Source organism: Electrophorus electricus, chromosome 18, assembly GCF_013358815.1.
Source record: "Electrophorus electricus isolate fEleEle1 chromosome 18, fEleEle1.pri, whole genome shotgun sequence".
Classification (NCBI taxonomy): Eukaryota; Metazoa; Chordata; class Actinopteri; order Gymnotiformes; family Gymnotidae; genus Electrophorus; species Electrophorus electricus.
Window position 1 is genome coordinate 9,222,012 of NC_049552.1, and position 24,859 is coordinate 9,246,870.

Genomic DNA, 24,859 nt, shown 5'->3' on the forward strand with positions numbered 1-24,859 from the left:
AATAAGTTAGTTTTTCACTGTAAGTAAGCATACACTGGTTGCTAACAAACACACCTGCTTTTTAAGACAGCAGAGAAAAATGTATTTCAGACAGTAAGAACAAAGTGAGTGAATCACGGCAAACAAGTGTGACACATTAGCATGATCGACCGTACCTGCATGAGATTAAAGCGAGCTACTTCATTGATGGGAGCATCTGAGATGATTCCATACTGTTCTGGGTTGACAATGGCAGGACAGATGAAACAGGTCAGCAGCAGGTCTGTGCACATGGTCTTCACCTCTCCTACTTCCAGACCCTCCACCCGTGCCAGGGTCTTATACATCTGAGATACAATCCAGCGCAAGCTCTGAGGGAAGCAGTAAGTATTCTGTTTCAGGTAGCCAATAAAGGAGTTCACCAGGGCTACCAGCTTGGCCTCATTGGCTTCCACAGCTGCCTGCACTTTTCGGCGATAAGCATCAGAACCCTTTTCCCCAAAGAGGCGCTCCTGTTGAGTCGATGTAAAACGCTCAATCAGCTTTGCTGGGTCAATCTCCAGGTGGTCTTCATCCTCCACCAGCAGCTGCATAATGGGCTCATGTAAGGTGGCAGTGAGAAAGAGCTTGGCAGAGTAGAGGCCCTCAGAGAAGAGCTTGAAAAGGATGCTAAAAGCACATGTGCCCCGACGAAGCAGACGGCGAGGGTTGTCGCTCTCCTTAAGCTCAAATTCTACTAAATAACGCAGGACCTAGGTAAAAGAAAGAAAAAAAAATGAGGCTCAGAAATAACCATAGGATACAATAAAATATCAAACAGCTACATTCTTTTTTTTAAATAAATGTAGTAGCACACCAAGTAAAATCAAAGTGGCATGGGTTTTTTCTCTGTATATACCTGTAGCAGGTAGCTCTCATCCTCTTGCATGATACAGTTCCCATAGAGTGAGGTGAAAACAGTGTAAATAACTCCTTGTGTATGTTCCTGGTTAAGCTTCTCGCCAGCCACCAGACAGGAGGCCACCAGGCGTGGATTCTCCCTTAGTCGCCCAAGGAACTCCCCAAAGACAGTTTCCTGAAAGCCCAGTGTCTTATAGCCATCCACAAACTGTGTGTCCTCTAACACCTTAGCATGCTGGCAGCACTCAGCTGGGGAGGCCTCCGCACTGAAGGAAAGACAGAATTCAAACCATCACAGCAGGCCTGCAGTAATTAGTTAATTAAATCAAGAAAGTCGATTATGAAAAACCACGCAAGTGGAATTTTATCGTCTGTGTAGTTTATTTAAACAACAACAAAGAATGCTTTACAAATGCGTGGGTTGTAATACACTACTGGACTCATGGGGCAATAACACTTTTGTTGTATCTTTGCAAAATTAATGAAGCAATAATAGGCAGAACTTTGAATGATGGTCACAAAGAGGGGCCAAATTAATATCCAAAATGTTAAAAATGTAAATGAAAAAAGGTATTTTCCCAAAAAAAGTAGCATAGTGTCTCAATTCTATCCTGTCCCTTCTTTTCTGGTTCTGGTTATTTTGTCTGTCACTCTTGCCATGTGTTCTTGTTTACTTCTTAGCCCAGCCTTGGTTTACCCCCCTTGTTACCTATGATCCTATCCATTATGGTCATTGTCTCCATGTGATTGTACTTACCTTCATCTACTGTATATTTATACCCCTCTATTCCCTGCCAAAACTAAGAAGTATTTGTTTTGCTGTCTGCCTGGTTCAGTGTTGATTTTGCCTGTTTTCTGGTATTCTATTGTGGTCCCATTATGTGGTACTGTGCTTTATTTTCTGTTTAAACACTGATGAGCTATGGATATTCTGTTACACCGTACCCTGAACACTGGATTGTGGAAGCAACGTTAAAAAGGCTTTAAAACCTTTGCTCTTGAAACCTATCATTACACATAGTAATAATTCAAAGGGAGGATTTCATAGCAGCACAGTCATGAATTGAAGTCACCTGATGAATCTTTAGCTCCTAACTCATAGTAATTGCCCATCTATATTCTTGCATAATAAATCAACTGTTACAGTCAGACGCCAGACATTAAAGCAAATTTTAAACTTTCCAATGACACGGCAAAATATATTTTGAGTTACTACATTTTCCAGTTTGGTGAGGTAGAGTTACCTGGTGAGGATTAAGCGGTCAAGGTTAATCCTCTGCTGCTTAGCTATCCAGGCTGCACGATACAGCCTCTCTGCTGTCTTCAGTACTTCGCCATTGAGCCGCTGGATAAGCTGTTTCTCTGAAGCCACATAAAGCCTCTCTTGCTTCAGGTGGTGGGCCAGAGTGTGAATGTCTGGCTTCACCATCTTTCAGCTTAGTCACAGGATGGGAGGTGTTGCACTGCTGGAGAAGATGGTAGAAAATCCAAATGCAATATTACCATCATACTAGAATTCCACTGCTAATACAAAAAAATGGATATAGCAGACAGACCTGAAGCAATACAAACCGACTGAAAGATTTTCCTTCCATGCTTATCTGACAGGTGACTCACTCTCTATACTCTTTTAAAAGTTTTTACAAAAAGAAAATGCTGATTAGCAATTAGAATTTCCTCTAAAAACAAAATATTGTATCCCTCAAAAGAAAGAGCTTTACACACAATGGCATACCGCATTTTGTGTGTATTTAGGAAACGGGGTGGGGGAGACATGACTTCAGAAATGGTCACTCTGGGAGATGGTTAAATGAAGTATAATATTTTAGAACATAAAATATCACAACCAATTAATACTTCCACTTTGATGCAACATTTTTTTTGGGGGGGGGGGGGGGGGAGTTGTTACTGTTTTTGCTTTTTTTCTACTCTAACCTTCAGTTAGATATCAGATTTAATCCTTGTTTCAGAGTAAACTGAGGATAACAGTTATGGCTAGGAACTCAGATGTTCAAAATGCAAGCAATCAAATCCTGAAATCACTATCTGAGTGTTCATTATATTTCAGATATATATTTTCAGAAGACAGATAAAAACATACAAGCCAAGAACACTGCTTTTATGGTTATTTTGTGGGTAGATCCTCATCAGCATATAGTTTTCTATAATTTAGCTGGTTTAGCTCAAATCTGATAAGGAAGCCTTCATTACTCAGGTAACACTAAAACTACAGAGTTCCTTTGCATTAAACCTGATATTTGTTAATTAAGCCTTTTGGACATAATTCTGCATATAATTCTTAACACACATCCAAGCTAGGCATAAAGATATCATCAATGCTGACCTGCTTCATGTGTTTATATTTTAATAAGGAAGAAGTTATCCAATTTAAAACATATTAATAATTCACATGAAAGTACAATTTAACTCAGGTACCCTTTTTGGACAAATCTCAGGTCTTTGTATAGGCTCTGACATGATGATCAATTTTGATTTCTAAAAAAAAATAATTAGGGCGGATTATTAGTTAAATTGATTTATTTTCTTATTCTGGAAATTAAGCTTCTATGTGTATACTGCACTTAATTTTATTCTATGCAATGTAAAAACAAAAACAAACAAACAAACAAACAAACAAACAAACACCACACAGGTGTCCAGCTGTGCCCAATCCCCATAGACACTGTAAAGGCATGAGGTCTACAGAAATACTAATCTATATCTGATTTAGAATGGACCAAAGAGTACTAATATTAGTCCTAAGAAATGCTATGTGGATAGATGGACTGTATTTTAAAAATATTTTATGTTATCAATTGATTTATTTGATTATGCCAGATTGGGTCCACAGGCTCAAACATATCAATAAACCGATACTGAACATTTTGTAATGGTATAATACTCATTCCCTAAACTATTGATACTATTCAAGTCAAATGCATTTTCCTGATTGCACTTTCTTTTAACCCACATAGGCTTTCATAATGCACTGATCATTAAGAGGTCTCCTAGAGGAACAGCAAGTTCACAGTCTTGGCAACCGGCTTTAGTCAACAAAGAAAACAATATGAGTGCTATGTGGACATAAGAAAATAAGGATGGAAAGCAAATAAGTACAAGAGCAAGCCAGTATTCCAACGGTTCTGGTCAATTCTACATAAAGCTCAATTTTCACCAGAAGCGGTGAAAGAGCTTGCTGCATCACACAGGATGCTGTATCACACAGCTTTGGAAAGATCTGCCCACGAAGACTATAGCAGACTCCCAATACATGACAGTTCCAAAAGATCCAATCCCTTGGTCTAAGAACCCTGGTCTCTTCACCTTCATCGGCCTTCATCACCAGAATGACTTCAAGGAACAGCAGACTCCCTCTCTCTCTCAGAGCCATCAGACAATTTCAAGGAAAGTGCCTTTGCAGCACTTGGAGGAAGGACTGACCTTACCTCCTAGCATGCCAACCCAGTGATCTGAAGTTAGATGGATGCTCTCTCTCATTCTCTCAGCAGTATACGGATTTCAATTATGCAGGCATCACAAATTATGTTTGATTAATAAGTTTCCCTTGTTGGTCTTGTTGGTTAAATAAGTAGATTACCCAGTTGACCATTCCCAGAGGTTTCCTTTCTCTTTTTGTTTCACCCCTCTTTCCTTTATTCTCCTTATTAGCTCTATTAACCCAACCCTTTTAGAATTTGTCAATTATTGTTGCGCATGTTTTTCATATCTTGGGATTCTGAATGAAGGTGTCTGAACGACTGGTACAGTAGTATTTATCCAATTTGAAGTATTTGGAAATGGAATAGTTCAGTGAATGATGCAGTGTCCTCATGTCTCCATGATGTTCTGCATTGACTTTTGAATCTCTTTTGAACTTTTTTTATTCTTTGGGACAGATGTTATTTTCCAAAGTAATCTAACCTGTAACACATCAAATTTTACATTTTTGGATCTATGCAGTAGGCATAATCGTAAACGGGACTGGAGTAAGTTAGCTCACATACAATTGTGTGTATATATATATATATATATATATATATATATATATATATATATATATATATATATATATATAAACTTAATTTGCTCAACTTGTCAAACAAAAGTAAAGCAAATCTCTGCACACTTATGACTTAATGATGTTGCTTTAGACACCTAACCCCTGAGCAGCAGTATTTTACAACTTTGTATTTCATTTTCTGGAACTTACAGTATACAGAAAGTAAGAAAGTAAGTCTCACTTTCTAGAATTTGGGAACTAGTGCAATTCCCCTTTTCATTTCCCCCCATAAAAACCTGAAGCAGATTATTTCAGACAGTACTACAGCAGGTAACTCAGACAAGAGCCTGAGAATATTTATTTAAACATGTAGTGTGCATCACTAAAATGGTGTTGACATCAGGGTTGATCATGTCTTTTCAGTGTATGGGTGCAAAAGATACAGCCTAGATAGAGGTTACAATCATAATATAAAGTCTACACCTACCAAATGCATAGAACTGCCAATGCATCCCCAGTAAACATTTACATTAGACATTAATACTTGAACAATTATACAAGAAAAATGTCAGCAAAATGAAGCTATACAAGCCTTAATGTGTTTATTTTATTTTGTATGAAACGTATTCATGCACCAACCTGCAATAACAAGTAGTCTGGTCTGTCAAATGGTTCTGACTGATTGGCTCTTGAAAATGCACTTCATGTGTCCAAGGAAATGGAACATTTAGCCTAAGCCAAGTGGAGGAATCTTTGGAAGAAGTGCATTAGTAGCTGTCTATTTTTCACAAACAAAAAAAAAAAGACCAGAAATTGTGTGCAACTTGTGTATTAAACTTAAAACATTAAGTTATTATTTTTGCAAATAATTTAGGCTACTGCTTTCAATAGGCTTGTCTGCATAGTGCCATGGGTGCACAGCCCATTTTACACCACACACACCATGTCGATAGTGATATGCTCCCATGTTACTCAATGTAATCTTTATACCAGCGACACAAGGCACTGCAGTGGTAATATTCATGGAACATGCTAAAATAGGCTGAGTCCATTTTTGCTTCTTGTTGCATGGCAAGTCAACAGTTTCTGCCCAGGAACAGTACAAAATTAAGTAATCTAAGACTATAATCAAAACAGACAATAGTTAGCCTAGATAGAAATTCTCAGATAGGAACTCAACATCAATAAAAGGTCTAGGCTACCTTTTTTTTTTTTTTCTTTTCATCAGAATTTAAATTTTTTGAAGGGAAACTAGCAAAACCCCTTAAATAATGTGGGAAAAGCACAGTCACAAATTTGTTAACATATTTTACTATCTATTCAATGTCATTGTGGGAATATTTTTCTATTGTATCCCTACACACGCAAATGAGAGTGGTGAGATACGTCCGGTGTGAAACAGCAAGCATGGCAGAGTACATGGAACTCATGCTCACCAGACCACTTCTGGTGTAAAATGGGATTTAGGCTCACATATTCCAAACATGTTCAAATTACTCACAAAGCAGTATGGGTCTACATACTGTTTGCTCCCATTCAGACACCTCACTCTCACCAAACATATGTGAAGTTTCAGGCAGGACACGTTTGGATTTACCCGACATGTAGTCAACATTTCTGCCAATCCAATAGCATTATGGCAGTGCTCCAATCGCAATGTTCTTCAGAACACTGAGAAAGGCCAGGCAATAAGATAAAAAGATATGTAAGATATAAGATATAAAATCAAATTTAATTGGTCAGATTGCCTGTCATTTTGCTAATAGACGTACATTACCAAACTATTCATATGACATCACCAGGAGGGGCAAGTACGCATGTACACAGCAACGACTACCTAACCCAACGATTGTAACCATTTAATTGAGCAGTATTGATTAGTTCCACACTCTGATAGAAATGCATACAAATATGTAAAGTAGCGTATACAACTAGACTTTTGTTTTTAATTTACAAAATATGTTTCCTTAGGGTTAGAATGGCCTGACTGCACATCACTGGCAACAGTTGTGTATTATTTAGGTTTGTGTATTGTTTAGGCTTTTATTGTAAAAGGCATACTGACCAGTCGTTTACCACACTACAACAAAAGGTACAGTTTTGATTCATCTTCTCTGAAGGGTTTTTTTCTTCCACAAAGCCAAAGACTAACCACTGCAGTTATAGATCCAGATGCATTAAACAGTTAACATAAGTCTGGTAATAAAGTCCAGCTGAACCCAAATTAACACTGCATAAACGTATCTGGTTAAATAGGAGTCAAAGCTGTGTTGGGTTATAAAATAATCATCATCAAGAGAACTTCCTTATTTTTTTAAAAACCACGATACTTTAAGTGGAACAATACCAATACAATAACTTAGTCATTGCACACATAGTGGGTATTTTCCAGTGAACAGTAAAAAAAAAAATTAAATTATATTTTTTTTAAAAAGAGGATTTTTAAACTTTAAAAACAAATGCAAGGCATAAAGCAACAATCACGACAAGTGTGAAAGAGACATTTCCAATATGTCAACAAAAAGAATGTGGAAAAACAAGAGAAAAAAGACAATTCACCTTATGCAGGTAAGAAACATACAGAATTGTTTAATGCATTATATAAGGCAGTCATTCTTTAATCTTGTAAAACAAATGGTATAATAATTGTATAACAAATGGTATAATAATTTAATGGGGGGAAAAAAATGCACCAATGTTGATATTTTACATAAATAACCTGAAAAGTTACTTATGTGTTGCACCTGAAAGTGGTGCACTACAAGCCTGCACAATAAGGTCGTGAAACTTAATAAAGCAATTTAAAATATATACGCGTTATAAAGAACTGCCTCGAGCAAAAATATGCACATGATAACAACCAGGGAAGTCTAAATCGACACACTGAGATCGAGGTAGTTACTGTAATATTTTGTTATACCAATTAAAAATGTTAATTTACCTAATTAACAAACTGCTCACATAACTAGTTAGAAGCTAATTATTTAGCTAGAAAACATTGTTTGTTTTTTGCAGTTTTATTGCATGCCTTCAAATAGCATCACGCTATTTAGCTAGCTTCTACTAAGGTAGACAGTAAAAACTGAATAACTAATGTCACTGTCAAATGTGGGAAATTCCAAAAGCCATGCTTTTTGCATTGAAAAATGCAGTCTTATAGATGGTGTTCTATCTGCTTCCCAGATCTTTGCACAAGTCTGTTAAATGTCTAATATTTGAAATTGTTGAATAAAATGGATTTCTAGCAATTAGCCCCAAAAAAATCCAAGAGTGTTCATTTACGGCATTACATTGCCGATTCATAGATTTGTTTTTAACCTTTTTGATTCAAGTCTTTATATTTAACAGTTCATATTCCTTAAGATTATATTAATGTTAAAACATACTATTTTTTCAATTTTTTTAATCTAAAATGTGCTTGCTAGGTGTGTTCCTTTCTTTTAAACATGCCACAGAAAAACTTGACTGTATATGAACAATTAAGGTGGTGACTGATATGTGCCTGGTTAATGTGATAGAGAGGAAAAAAGAGGAGGAGGTATGAAACCTTTGGTGTTTAAGATGCTTTAAAAAAAACCACGACAATTCATTACATCTAGATGCAGGTAAATGGAAAATAAAACAATTGAGTTGATTAGATTTTTAATGTTGAAAATTTAGTTAGTTGTGATTTTTAAACCACCATTCAGAGCCGCATTTTTAAGGCTGCTGCTCCTTTTTAAGATAATTATTCTGAAAACCCTGCTGGTGTTATCTGCTTATTATATTAAAACTGTTAGTGTTATACATGTTGAGGAATGCAGCTGATGAGGATGAACTGGAATGCAGTGAACATCTATAGTGAATGCAATGAATCATGCCTAACTATCTCTGGTGTACAAGAAGTATGTAAAAACATAATACATAATGTGTATAAAGACGAGGTTTCCTTCCAGGTGCAGTAAGACACTTAATTTTTAAATATGGTGAAATGATGTTTGAATTCCATGGATAGGACAAGTCACAGGCTACACAAATCAGAAAATGATCGAATTGGGAAGGTTTATGCTGGTTGTAAAGAAGCTCGACCCTGCTGTACAATGACTAGTTAATGCTTGTGTGCCATCAAGATTTATGTTTTCCATAAAAGCAGCAAAAGAAGAGAGTGGATTTAATGCATCAAAAAATAGCTACGATACTCCCTCTCTTGTTTGTAAAATTGGATACACCTTAAAAAGAGTGCGAGATTGTTGTTGGTCAGAGTTTAATAGATGATGTCACTGAGGCAGGGCAGAAGGCAGAGAGAAAAATGAAACAAAGCCAATGTTGTCCCACTGAATGAGGATGTTATTAAATTGCAGAAACACCCAAAATTGTTTTTAACAACTGTGAACAAACAAGTGGACACATTGTGTCAAATCACGAATTTGAAGGAAAAGAAATTGATATGGACTAGCTGCCCAAATTAATGGTGCATGATATTTGTATCCACAATGAATATTTTTAGAAGAAAAAAACCTCATCTTGCTCATCTTTGCAAGTTGAAGTACTTCATTTTACTAGGGAAAACCCTTGATGAGATAGACTTGAACCTGGAATGAGAGTAACTAAATGGCAGCTGGGAGCCATGCCTTAGTAATAACATCCACCACCCTGACAGACAGACATCTACAGACATCTTATACATATGAATGAAGAACGCTAAAGAGGTCCAATTGTTTATGAATATTTTGGTCCTCATTCTTTAATGTATAACAGAAGATTTAATTTAGATCTATTTTGTTTGTTGCTTCCCTGTGTCTTATGCTTTCTAAATTAATGAAACAAAACCATCACATAGTATGCCTAGTATGAGGTATAGTGAGCAAGTGACTGCCAGAAGATCTAAGAATGTGAGAAGTGTTACACCTCACTCTCTGCTTATGTGTGTGTAGTTCAGGGGTGTGTGCTGTGTTCCCTGTTCTGCTTCAGTACCTGCTCTGGTCTCCCGCACTTTGTGCATTTCCTGTACCTTCTGGTGACGTCACTCACTCTGCGACGTCTATGTGGAAGTTGCTGGTTATAAGAGGACCACCAGAGACTGTATGGGAGACCTAACTTCAACTAGAGCTTGAAGGCGTTTCTGCTGCATTTGTTATTATTTGTTTCACTAACTGTTGTTCTGTGTTAGACACTCTTTTGCTAGATTATACATTTATGAGATTGGATTGCCTGCTTCCAGAGATCACTATCAGAGTGAGGTATTTTTATACAGACCAAGGACATTCTGCTAACACGAGAATAAAGAGAGAGAGGTTGGAGATAGGCACGTTTTAGTCTGATGAGCTGATACAGAGGATAGTGAAACTTCCTTCATAGTTCCACAAAGAAGGATTGAGATAAAACACCTCACTCTGTTACCCAAGTTAGAGTGTAAGGGAGACTGCAAGAGGCACTCCCCTACATGCTACCTGCCTCAGAATCATCTTAAGGGGCTTTTTCTTCTACACAGCCAATGATTAACCACTGCAGTTACAGTCCAAGAAGCATTAAACAGTTAACAGATAAGTCTGGTAATAAATTACACATGAAATTAAATATGATAACACATTGAATTAATCTCTCAATAAAACAGCAATTACTTTACTGAAAGAGAACCAGCATCTACTCTCTATTCCCTGAGTCGATAATCTCTCATTAATCAACCTGGTTGAAACTCACAGCAGCCATAACACTACTGTGATACATCAGTAGCCCTTACTGCTGGAGTAGGTAATTGTGTAGAAGGCAACAAGGTACTTTTTGAAAATATTTAGCCAAAACAAATCCCATGCCCTACCTTCAGCCATTCTTTGAAAGCCACTTCCAAAAACACATGAATGGGTACTGCCTGACTACAGCTGGAGGAGTCCATGAAAGAGGAGAGAAGCGCAGCAAGTAATATCACTGTATCCAGCTACCACTGTATCCAACTTGATTGGAAAGAATTGATTTTTAGCATCAGAGTATCTTTTGAGCCATATAACTATAACAACTATATTCCCCCGCCCCATGATTCCTTGCACATAAAATGCACATCCATCAAGTCAAAATCAGATTCTATAGTAGGCTCGCCAACAAAAATGTGTCAGCATACTAAAACAATGTTAAAGCAAGGTGATATTGTATTACCTCATCCTTCTACCATAGAAGGGCGAGAAGATAACATGAAGCCAAAAGTGACTTTTTTGAAGTATTTTTGTGTGCTTTCTGGAATCATTAACAAACGACAGAGAGGCTATGAATAAGATACCAGAATCTAGAATTTTCATAGCAATAAGGTCGAGTGCGTGTTCTAGTGAAGACGACAAATACGTTCACTCAAAAGCAGATACTGAGCCTAGCCAGAGTTCGAACAGTCTGCAGCATGCCTAACCCAGTAACTACAGACAGTAGAGGTTCACACAGCAGGGTGCTTGAGCATGATTCGAGAGTCATGCCACTGCTATTTAGAAGTAGGTTATCTTGAAAAGTAGTTTCAAGCTAGCCATGTGAGATTGTTGAATTGTACGGGAACGATATCTCATGTTTACTGGCAGAGACACTGAACTTTAGTCCATTTACTCTAATGCCTACTGCATAAATCCAAAAATGTCGAGTAAGTTACATTACATACAGTTGCATTTTGAGTGACTTAATTAATCAAATACACTACTACGGAATCACCTTTTGTACAAAACTGCTCTGTGTTCGTGAAAATCTAGCTACCATTTTCAAAAAAAACTCTGCTTTCACACAAATGCTGAGGCCCACTGAATTTACTGTAATGGTTGGAGAAAGCAAAAGGCAAAGTAGTTTTATCTAGTTTATATTTTTATGTTTGTAAACCAAACTATTTCGTGTTTGCCATACCTATAACCAGTGAACTATATAATTTTGTGATCAAGAAACACTTGGCACCATTACACCAGCTTTGACAAAATAATGTTGAACATCTCTTCCTTTCACAAATGGATGTTCTGCACAGCAACTGAAATACAGGTGAAAAATAAAAAAGATCACATAAAATATCATGCATACATGAAGTAATTTGAAATTACTTTTTTTATTTACTTATTTGTTTTTGCATTCCTGAAAATGTTTCATTTAAAACCCAGAATGTAATATGGCACACTACATAAAGTTAACAAATTTAGCTGCGCCCAACTGTACTATTTAAATTTTTCAGCATGTACACCATTCCTCAGTGCCGCTTTGTTTCACTTTATAACTATATAATAAACACAATATAAGCAAATTTAAGATAGCATTCTTGAAAAATATGTTATCAAAAATACAAGATTATGTACTTTTTCCACAACCTCTCAACCAAGTTTAAAAACCACTGCCTTGAACACTGTGACTTACACATATCTCAAGAAAGAATGAAATAGGTTAAAAGCTGGTATTTTTCCACAAAGTTGTTTACTGGCTATGCTCTTTTAAATACATACAAATGTTTCATGAAATCAGCAGTCCAAGTCCAAATCATATTACAGCCTTAGGTTATTTGGTGAGTTTAGCTAGACCTCTTGCCATGACCTGGCATAATTTAATACAAACCAATCATCGAATTTGGCATGTTTTATGTCATGTGCGCTTATTTAGCTATTCTTAATGTGATATGCATTACATGCCATTCTTAATGTTATAAATTACTGCATGCCCTGATTATAGTTATTGTCAACCCAATAAGTCTGTATGCCCTACACATGACAATACTATTTTATTAGTGGCAAAATTGTAGTTATTGGCAAAGAACATGAAACTTTATATCCTCCCAGGAAACTGATTAAATAATTTTTCAATTGTTCTTAAATCATTTTCTGAAAAATTGACATACAATGATATACAAAAAGATTTTTGTAAATAGTTTTCACCAAAAAATGTCCCGTTAATTTTCTCCATTGGCTAGACGGTTTTTGTCAAATACCAGAAAATTTCATAGTATGAAAAATATAACACCTTTAATTTCAGCACAGTCCAGTGTGATTAACCAATCACTAAACATCTTTGCAAGCAGGTGGTCATTAGCCTGGTCACTACAGCCTTGCTAATACAGCCTCATTTTGCTACAATTTTTAAGAGAACAGTCAAAAACATTTTTATTATAGAGCAACTACTTTAATGATAGCTTTCAGGATATAGCACTAGGGTTAGGGGGAAAAAAAGGTACAAATCTTTTCTTGTAACTTTGTATTATTGTAATTTTATTGTTGTGAAATTATATTAGTCAGTTCCAACATTTGGAATGGAGTGGCAAGCACGCAGCCATTCATGAGGTTTTACAGCAAAAAACATTTATTCATGAGCCAAGAAAAAAAAAAATCACAATGAATATTAACTCATTTTAGCCTGCTTTGATCATTTTGAAGCCTGCTCTTTTTGATCAAGTAAAATAATTTGAGTGTTTGCTACCGTTTCTATGTTGAAATACAGTTTGTCAAGCTTATGTTAGACATTTTAGTATTTACTGTAATGTTGGCCCGAGTACCACAGGGCGCGGAGCAGGACGCACAGACTCCCTCGACTTTGTGCATATAGGACAATGGTGGCACTCACACGTAACATTAATAGAGAACATAAACATACTTAACGCTAACGATTAACATAGGCTAGTCAAACAAACACAATGGCTTCACAAACCTAGATACAAACGTTTTACTTCAGATGCTAACAAATAATGAACAACAGTGAGGTAGGCACTGACAGGGGTTTAAATAGACTGACAAACAATTAACGATAAACCCCATACAGGTGCATGCCATCACAGGGGTGTGGCTACAAACAATTGAAACCCCCCCCCCCCGCACACTGCAGGCCGTACTGCATGACTCTTGGGGGTGGGGTGGGGGGGAGAGTTCCATGAAATTTACAAATGGGAAACTCTGGATTCTAAATGACTCACGAGTTTACAAGATATAACATACCGTAAACTTTTACCTTTTCGGTTGGAGAAAATGCCCGTGAATCCTCTCATGAAACATGAAAAAACATAACTGCTGCATTTCAGCTCTAGTTATTTCCATAAAACAGAAAAGTAAAAAGATACAACTCTGGTTGTTGTTTTTTCATATAAAGAAAAGCAGGTTGCGTTTTTGTACCACAATGCTTTTAACATGTAGTAGGCAGATCTTCCGACAAGCACCCCAATGGAGTGATGTTGTATCTACTAGTTAACCATCTGATGTATACAGCTTTGCAGCAAGGCATCTGCCATTTAGAAATAGTGCTTGCCTCTAACAGGTATGCAAAAGCAACTACTTTGAGTGAATCTGCGCATCAGCCACTCAAGTATATTAGCCATAACGGCACTATTGGCAATCAAGACTTACCAACTGCAACTTTAGGGATTTATGGAAATTTAGTTTATAACTTTTGACAGTTAATTGTTTGTTCTGCTCGGTGCACAGTTCTAATTGGTAATTAAGTTATTAGCTCTGACTTTAGCAGAATGCTATGTGATGGTAACACTTGCTCAAATTTATATTATAGCAGACTTTGATCAAGGACATAGGCTATAGTTGTAGACAGGTAAGAAGAGCACAGTAAATTAAAGTGAATGAATTATTAAAAAGGATCCCTTATCTATGCATGTTCACGTCATTAACACCATTAGCATAATTAAATCCACAAGAAAAGGAGGCTTGTGCTGGTTTCATTAACTGAACTATTATTGTTAGGCTGTAACCATTAGTAGTTAAAACATAAGAACTTGGGAGGGAATTCTGGTGAAACATCAGCATCGGCATGTGGAGCTAAACAGCTTCAGCCACCAACCACCACGAGTGGCACCAGCAATCTGAATGCCATCTGCATCTTCTTCTCAGGAGTGGCACCATATACCCAATGTCAGACACGGGCAGGTGTAATTTCTGAAAAGCAGGTGCCACAATTAATTGGAGAGACTTCTGTGAAGTGGCACTTGCCAATACGTGCCACTTATGGATGACGTAGCTATAATTTTGTGCTGCCACATGCCAAAGGGAGACCAAACTCCCTCTCCTGTTTTGTACACAGAAATACATGACTCTTAGCTAAATTTAAGTACCATTTATAGTTTTTGCACCAACAAATTTTAAATGCCCTGTGTGGGTGGGAGCTTTTTTGGAAAATGGTTATCTCTAATACAAAAGACATTAGGAGCCATGACACTAGTTAAGATTCCAGTTTTTCTTGTAGTGTTTCTGCAATACACGATCTTAAGTCTGTCAACAGTCAAAATTAGACTGTCCTAGTCAAAATTAGGAATTTTGGTAGCCATCAATAAAATCCAGCATGTCAACAAATTGCAGTTTTACAACCACAGTTCCTCAGTCCCTTTTGTAACACCACTGGCTTTCCAAAATAGTTAAAATAAATTCTACTACTGAGGATACAGAGAGGCTGATGGGTAAACAGTGATGGACCACTCGTGACAACTTAATGTACTTTGGCTATTGTATCACTATTATTCATGTTTTTAGCAAGAACAATATGCCTACAGCATGGAATTTACACACCCACACTCCTATGTGAACATTTATTTTCTCTCACCTCATACCACCAGTACATGACTCATAAATTTGCTGTTACACACACAGACTATGACTCTGTGGAGTATGTTCAAAATGTTCATAAAAAGACTACTTGAAATCAAACAAATATCTACTCAATTTGCTGGTTACAAGAACTATCTACTCTGTTAACACCCCACTTCCCCGGTATGTGTATGTGAAACGACACACAAAGCCACATCCTCTTGGCCATCACACTTCCTAACTCCTGACTATCAGAAGCGAAGCCTACTTGACCTTTCCATCCTCAGTAAACCATCAGCCATCATACACAGGTCCATGCTCATGTGATACAAACAAAACAAAACCAAAAAAAATTAAAATACGCACACACACAACATACTGCTTCCCTCTCCAATAGTGACATTTTATCATACCAAATACCTCTCCATATTACTAGTGGCCTATAACACTTCAGACTGTAACATCAGACCAAGAGGCAAGTGATGAATTGGAAAATTCCAATAGAATGAGTAAGAATACAAAATGGAGTAATAAACAGGAAAAAGAACACATCTAAGATATTGCAATCATTGCTAGCATGTGTCGACGTGTGTTCAGACTCCTGTCCTTCACAAATCCTTACTAAAGCAGGTCCTTCCGCAGGCTGAGTCTATTAAAACATCTTACAGGACGACTAGCAATAGGCTTATATTTTTGGCTATAAAAACCTATAACTTTTGACTGTCTGTCAATCATGTAGCGTTATTCCGGTTAGCCTGATGCGACACAAGTAGGTTAACGTTAAGTAGTTGTATTTTGGATATGACAATTCGGTGAGACGTATTCAACACTTCCTGCTTAACCAAATAGTTAGCGAGGAAGAGTAGCCCGCACCCTAGCCCTACAAGTAATTATATTAGGCCTATTTTTCTAAAACAGCATACAATAGCAATTCTCTACACTTGTAGGTTAGCTAGCTAGCTAAATAAGTACACGGACAGGAACATATTTGACAGACGCTGAACAATGTGTGATACAGAAGCAAAAGAAAACACTGCAACTAACGTAACCTATCTTAGCTAGCTAACCAAAACCCATCATTCTAACAAATACAAAGACGGTTTAGCTAGTTAGCTGGCGTTAGCTAGTGTAAAGACAGATGCTTAAATGTTTAGCCAGAGAAGTGTAAAAGCTATAAAAAAAATTAAAGCTAATATGACATTATCTAGATTAGCTACAATTAAAACACTGACAGGCTAGCTACTGGAGTGCCAGCCTGCAATCCGTTTAACAATTATAGCTAGATAGTTACTTTTTATAGTAGAGTTACCACAATTTAGCTATTAGCGTTAGGTATCTTAACGAGAAATGATGAACGTTTTCAGATAAGCAATAAACATAACCTAACTAGATAGCTAGCTAGAGCTGTGAGCTGTAAGATGGAAGCACTAACGTTATCCACTTTTTGATGTTACGGCCTTGACTTATTTTGTGCATTACCCATGAAATTATAATGGTTACATAGCCATCAATGACTGACAGCAATGTTCTAACTATGAAGTGATTATTAGCGTTAGCTAACAGATTAATAGACAAAAAAACTCGATAGCTAACGTTAGCTACTTTAGCTAGCTAGCTACTGCCAGAGGGCTAATTTAAATGCACTAGCTAATTTAACGGACATAATGGGGTCAAATAGGAAAAATAAAGCAAAACTGTCCAACTAAAATCTACCAATTAAAAACTTAGCTACACATCTATCTAGCTTACCTATCTATGTTTAGATAGCGAGCTAGCTACACCTTACAGAAACTTGTCAAATAACGTTGCATATGCTCGACGTATTTGCAGTATAACCTAGCTAAGTAGCTAGCACACCGGGATTAGCACATCAACATGCCTGACGACCACCAGACCTGAACAGAAAACCAGCGCGATAATATTAACTTACCAGAAATTGACCGTTTATGACGTGTGATCAGATGAGTTGTGTTCGTTATGGTTTAACAATAAGGAACAACCCGTTTCGTGTTCCAAGATGACACCAGATCCTGTTTACAGACCTAAGAAGAGAAACGTACCGCTAGCAAACTTGTAGAACCTCACATCGCCAAATGTCATCACCCAGGGACTTATTGTATCCGCATACATGTACCGTAAATAGGTCCTGTCTGACGAGCTACTGAAATTCATGAACAATAATCACTTGTTTGCACGTATCCAAGCGCCAACCATTTAGTATTGAATTATCACCGTGATGTTTGATTTTTACAATATTACAATAAAACGAATATAATGCTAATGAGGACTGTAAAATATCTTGTATTCACCAGCAAGTGGCGCTTAAGTCACATAAAACATATCGCAAAAGTTCAAAGGTAATCTGTTTAGAATTCTGAGAAGCGCGAGTTATTCTATCAATAACAATAGTATAATAGTAAATGTTTTATATATATATATATATATATATATATATATATATATATATATATATATATATATATATATATATATGTCATAGGTAATTTACTATATATATATACTATTACCTGTCAAACAGCTGGAAGAATAACCAAATAAGTAAAGCACTCCCCTCAAAATTCATGAAATTCATTATTCTATGGCTTTAGTTTATTCAAACCTTATGCAAAAGCAGAAGAACTGTTGAGTCAAGCCTTCTGAGTTTTAAGGTGGGCTGTAAAATTTTAATAAGATACTGGTTAATAGTCTAACTTGTAATAACTTTGTCCATAGATTTCTTTTAAACTAGAAAGAATGACAATTTTGTAATCATTATCAAATTACATTTCTTTTAGTTTTCAATTGCGGTTGACTGAAGAGACACGAGTAACCTCTCTCTTCACTTAGTGCCTGGTGGGAGGGGGGGGGGGGGTATAGTGGGTAGATCAGCAATTTACTGCTGAAATTCATAAAAATAATTAAAAGTTGGAATCACAATTGTATTCAGTAATGAGAAAAAAATTCAGATGAACTACAGGATAAATCTCAGGAATCAGTGAGTGAGGCAGCTGTACTGAGCTGTGTGTGTGAGTGTGAGTGTGTGTGTGTGTGTGTGTGTGTGTGTGTGTGTGTGTGTGTGTGTGTGTGAGTGTGCATGCTGTGAGTACAGTACAGCTAAGAATCAAGCAGGTGATGACTAATAAGAGAGACATTGTATGGCAATGGAAGTGAAAAAAAAATCTTTAGTTTTGTAAACAAAGTTTTTCATTTTTTAAAATAATTTGATTTGTATTTAACTGTCATTCATCATCCATCTATGCATGCAAATCCAAAGAAGATTCCAGGTGAGTAACTGTAGTGTACTGTGTACTGTAGAGATCTAGAAATATTCAACATTGTAGTGAAGTACTCAAACATTCCAGAAACACAGGCCATTTCAGACAGAGGTCCTTCAACATCTGTGCAAGCAAATTGCTTCTGGATTTGTAGAAGGAGGAACAAGTTTATATTAGAAAAAGTAGATTTTAAATCATAACATTCATTTTTTGGGGTATTAAAATTCTAAGAGTGTAGATCATGTTTCTTATGTGTTTCCTAATTTCATTGTTGCCATAGAAACAACTGGGAATGCAAAGAGCTATGTCATTAATGCAATGTCCATTAGTATTAAAATGATTTGTCACTAGAAACGATAAATTCTTAATTCCGATGGTCCAAAGGTGGTCAGTAAAATGAACAGCAAGCCTCTTCTTGGTATTTCCAGTGTAAAGCCGATTACATCTCTTTCAAGTAATGCAGTAGACAACTCCACAATAATGCATGATGAGGAATGCAGTTGATGTCTATTGATCCTTTGGTGCCAGTTATTTTAGTGGCTGTGTTAATAAATTTACATGTAGTACACCTACAGTGGTTGCAGGTTACAGTACCAGTTATTATCTGAATGGTCCTTTTTCTCTCCATGCATGTTATCTGTAAAATATAGTATAAATAATATATCTCACAAAAAACTCCCAACAGTCTTATGTTTCACCCATGAACTGAACTACAGCTCCACAGTGATTTTTAATGAAACAATATTGGATTGGTATCAATATCAGTTAAAAAATGGTATAGAGCATCTCTGAGCATAAATGCCAAATCCTTAATTTGCTAATGAATGCCAAATTCTTAATTCTGCTGCTCTGAAAGTGTTCAACAAACTGATCATCAGGCCTCCTCTCCAGTGTAAAGGTGATTACATCTCTTGCAAGTAATACAGTAGACATCTTCTGCAGTAATGCATTAGGAGGAATGGGCGATGACAGTTGATCCTTGTGTGTCAGCCATTTTAGAGACTTTGTTAATAAATTAACATGTAGCACATCTAGAGCAGTTGCAGCCTACAGTACCACAGCCATTATTTGAATGATCATTAATCTCACTGTAGACAAGTATGTCTTTGATGTTCTGTATATAGATTAGAGGAGGATCATTAAAAAGGGATATTGTCATGTATTGTTTCCAGTGGCATTTTAATACTAATGGATATTGTATTAATAACATATCTGTTTGCATTGCCAGTTATTGCTATGGCAGCAATATATGGAAAAAAAAGTCATGCAAGAACCTGTTTTTTTTGTTTGTTTGTTTGTTTTTTTAAATACCTGGCTCTGGTTGTCATGACTGGCCACTCCCTAGTGTCCTATTGTCGTGCCTTTGTTTTGCTGCACTTCCTTGTTGTGGTTCTGTTCCTTAGTTTTGTTTTGTTTTGCCCCTCATGAGTTTTACCTGTGTCTTGTTTAGTGCTCATTAGTCCATGTATTAAATCCCTGTGATTGCACAGTCTTGTGGCTGATTATTGTGAAGCCATGTCACATGTTCGGTTTTTATATTTGTCAGTACAAACCTCTGTAAGTCTTTTCCTCAGTTCGTGTAAGTTGTGTTCCTCTTTGTAACCTGCTTCCCTTTTTTGCCACTGTGTTCCTTTTAGTAAATCATGTATTCTTGTGATTGGCTCTATGACCCTGGACTCCTCCAACGATTTTGTTCCTGGATTTGCCCCTAATAAATCTCACTCTTCTCCGCATATGCATCTGCCTCCTAAGCGCTCATTATTAACCTGATATGCACTTATATAGACACTTCAATGCATCCAGCTCAAGAAAAAATATTTTGGGAAGCTTCAAACATGTGCTTCAGAATAGAGGGATAGTCGGGGCATATGAGTCCCATCAGGGCTGCACAAGCTTTGGACACATTCTTATAGTCTGCCACCACCTCCGTGCCTTCAACAATAATGTCAACATCACTGGGACCTTCACTGTGGAATGTTCAGCTCATCACTGATTTTCATGACATGAAAATAAATGTCACCTATGTCATCCCTGCCATCATCCTGCAAACAGAAAGACAAAGGATATAGCATATAAACAAAATTGTGGGGGTAGCCAGTCTTGGTCCTGGTGATCTACCACCCTGCAGAGTTTAGCTCCAACCCTAAATAAATGGTATCCATCCTACTATGCAGGTGCTGCTCTCCTTTCCTGTAGCATATGTCACAGTCTTATGATAGAATTAGTTAACCAATGGTAATACAGAGTGGAGGCCAGGCAGCAGACAAAGAGGCTAAACCAACCATCTGCTGATCTCTATGAGGCAACTGTCACCGAACACTCCTCCCCCACGAGTCATGTGGTATGGCCCGCCGCATACAGGGGGATTCACATGTGTCATTTGTAACCACGCCACCCCGGGGATTGCCTACACCAGGATAGGGATTAAAGTTACATGTTAGTCTGTCTACATAAACCCCTGTCAGTGTATGCTCCCTGTTGGCCATTGTTGCTCTGTAATGTTAAACGTCTGTGTAGCTGTTATGCCTGTTTGTATCATCTTCAGTTACGTGTGGGTTAGCCTTGTTACGTGTTAAGTGTAGAGTCATGTTACCCGTAAGTGTTATACGTGAGTACCACCGTTATTGTCTACGTTGTGTGTGAATAAACAATCGAGGGAGTCTGCGCGTCCTGTTCCATGCCCTGCGGCACTCGGGCCAGCGTTATAGCAATACCCAATGTTCACCATATTGGCTCTGTGTCTCTTCCCAGAGCTAAGCAGAATACAGACAGCCAAGAAGAACATAATAGGTCTTAATAACCTAATTAGTATGAAAGTAAGTGATTCACAGAACAATGCTAGCACCTTTGATCTAAAGATAGCATTACTAAATGTTAGGTCCCTAACATCTAAAGTACTAACAATAAATGAAACCATCACAGATCAGAGATGTAATGTACTCTGTCCAACAGAAACTTGCATCAAGCGAAATGAGTATATAGCTTTAATCAGAGTGTGTCCTTCTGGCTACAGCTATGTACACCACCCTTGTCTAACTGGCCATGGATGCCATATTGCAGTTATATATAGTGACACATTAGGTGTAAACCAGAAATCTTTGTATGATTTTAAGTTCTTTGATATTCTTTTTACTGACATAAACAGTGTAGCCAGCGATAAGAAGCCCATCCAGCCTCTTCCACTAATTGGCATCTACAGGCCATCAGGACCCTATTCAGGATTTATGAGTTTGCAGATTTCTTCTCAAATCTCGTCACTGTAGTAGAAAGAGCCATTGTTGGTGATTTCAGCATTCACTTTTATAGTGCCCAAGACCCTCTGAGATTGACCTTTAGTTCTATATTAGAATCAATTGTATCAATCAATCAATTGTAGTGAAGATTAAAAAGTATTACCCTGATGAAGGTCTAACCTGGTCAAAAGGGGGGCTCTCTTCCACCCCCAGACCACAGACCAGACCTGGGACATGGTGGTGCCTGGAGGATAAGCAACAAAACCATAAATGGCACAGCTATCAGGATAGCCTGGCTCCTAACCCTCAACCCCTTTCACTCTAAGGGTCATAAACAGATGGATGGTAAGCTGGAAAGCTCTTACCAGCCTGGGTATAGTAAGGAAGACCATAATTTCCATTAGATTCAAATTCCTATCAGGGCAAGTAATTTTGCTCATTCCATATATTCATGTAAATAACAACTTACCATTTAATCTACTATGATGTCAAATAATCAAACAATAATGTATGGTTATTTTAATGAAATTTCCAAATTGTGATGTGTGGTCCTGTTGTTTTATAAATACTTGTTGTTGCTTTATTCTTTTCATTACTTGTCCTTCATTAATTTGTTTTATTCACTCATATTACCTCATCTTTATGTTGCTTAACCTCAGGCATATTGTAAACAAATTATTACTCACTCCTAGTTGTGTTTGTCAGAAATCCTATATGAACCAATTAGACAATATATTAAGTTAATAGTTTGTAATGTCTAGAAACCAGAAAAGTAGTTAAAATGATTATCTAAATGCTCTACCCTCATTCTAAGACCAGAAGGTAGAAATGTATATGAATATGATGTTCTATATTTTTATTATCTTTATTATTGTTGTTTTTATTATCCCTTTGTTGCTTTATTTCCTTATTTTCTTATATAATTCTGTAATTGATTCGTGGTGGATCCTATGTGTTCCTCTGTCCCTATATCTCTTAAATTCTTTTCCCCCAATCGTGAACAGAGGTTATTGAATATGCATGACCTAGGCAGGCTTTGTTTCTTCCAAAAGATTACTGATAAATTCTAAACCCCCCCCCCCTCATTGAGTGGAAGTTGGGTTGAGGGGTTGGTAGGAGTTGTTGAGAGGAGAGGAGTGGTGTCTGTCAAGGCGAGCAGTTTGAATTTCCGAGTTCGTCAGTCAGAGGTGTGAACTGTGACTGGAACAAAGTGAGGGGGCAACCCCCCCACTAAACTTTGGCGAAGTCAAAAGGTTTTTTTCCTTCTTTTTTTTTCGTTTCTTAAACAAGTCAATAACCTCTCAATAAGCTGCTAGAAATATTGGGTTGTCTTAGGTTACCATATTTTTATTGGATGTCGTTGTTTCTTTTTTTTCCATCTTATTTATTTCTTTTCCTTAGTGTGTATTCATTGGAATTGACCCATCACAGGTCTTATTGATCATACCTGTCAGATCGAAAACGGAATTCCAATACACTAATTTCTTAAAGGTCTGCCCGCACATGCCTATGTGAATCTCACTCAAGCCAGATCCGAAGATCCAATTCTTCGGTCTAAGAACCCTGGTCTCCATACTGTCACCGGATGCCAAGAACTTCAAGGAACAGCAAACTGCTTCAGAGTTATCGGACAATCTCACAGCAAGGATGCTACATTCATCACCTCTCGGGCAGTTGCATGAAAGACTTATCTTAATATCTGGCACAGTGACCCGACACCCGAAGTCAAATGGACGCTCCCTTTCACTCTCCGTGCTGTCCGGATGATCTAATGGAACGCACTCATGCATCTCCAGACTGCTCGACAGCGAGTCACAAGAGCGGATATTTCCCTCCCATGTTAACAGTTGGTATCATTATTAGATTTAGTATTTATTAATCAAATTAGATTAGACTCTATTCCCTTACCTGTGACACAGCCTCATTACTCTTAATTAGTTCCCCACTTCACTGTTCGCAATGGCTTTCTCTACTGATGCTCCTATTAGACTGTAAGCATACTTTTATTTTGAACGTGTTGTTTGGAACAGGACGCACGGACTCTCTCGACGTGGTGAAACATTTAATGACACAAACATTTAGACAATGGTGGCACTCACACGTAACAGTTATGGCGAGCATAAAGACACTTGTGTAAACGATTAACATAGGTTAGATAAACATACACGAAGATCTATGAAGATACCTGAATACAAACATACAACTTCAGACACTGACAGGCAAGCAGACAAACAATAACCAACGGGAAGCATGCAGTGACGGGGGTTTAAATAGACAGACACACATTAACACGTAACCCCGTACAGGTACGTGCCTTCACGAGGGTGTGGCTACAAACAAAGGTGAACCCCCCTGCACACGACAGGCCTTACCGCGTGGACATGTTTAATAAGCTTCATTTGTTGGTCTTGATCAATAATAGATTACCTGTTTGATTACTCCCATAGATTGCGTAAGCCATTCTATTTACTTTCTTTCTCTAATTATTTTTTTATTAGCTTATCTAGATACCTGCATCCACCACGAATTGTTTGTGTTAACTTTAGCGTGTTTACATTGTTAGACTTGTGATTAAAATGATTCTAGTGAACTAGCCACTCCTGGTCATTAATAATTGTTATGCATGTTTTTCTTAGCTCATATTATTCAATAAACACACCTTGGTTAGCCCGGTGTGACATAATGTTTGGTAGATGAGAAATAATTACATATCGAATTGGTGACTTTCATGAGTTGAGACTGAATTATTAGTCATTTATACATTCAGTAAAATTAATAAATTCCCCCCTGTTAACCAGGGTGGTGCCCCAGTTAAATTTACCATCTGTAACTGACAGTTAATTAAAATACTAAACTTTCTACACATTGTATAAAAGAACCCACATGCTCGGGTGGACATACGTTTGATTTACATGATTAAACAAACAAAACACACGAAGGCAAACAGGGGAAGTAGGCTATAACAAAGGCAAGGAA

The 24,859-nt window shown here is 37.2% G+C and overlaps 1 protein-coding gene across 4 annotated transcripts in view; it reads right to left on the reverse strand.

Annotated features, from left to right (window-relative positions):
• The window catches only part of gapvd1 (GTPase activating protein and VPS9 domains 1), a 63,698-nt gene extending 46,230 nt beyond the window's left edge, over positions 1–17,468 (reverse strand). For all 4 annotated transcript variants that reach the window (XM_035536127.1, XM_035536126.1, XM_035536125.1 and 1 more), the window contains exons 1-4: positions 17,306–17,468; positions 2,124–2,345; positions 878–1,145; positions 156–731 (exon numbers count right to left, since the gene is read on the reverse strand). In XM_035536127.1, coding sequence (XP_035392020.1) covers positions 156–731; positions 878–1,145; positions 2,124–2,308 — 1,029 coding nt within the window. In that variant the 5' untranslated portion in view covers positions 2,309–2,345; positions 17,306–17,468. The remainder of the gene's footprint in view (positions 1–155; positions 732–877; positions 1,146–2,123; positions 2,346–17,305) is intronic.
• Positions 17,469–24,859: the final 7,391 nt, after the last annotated feature.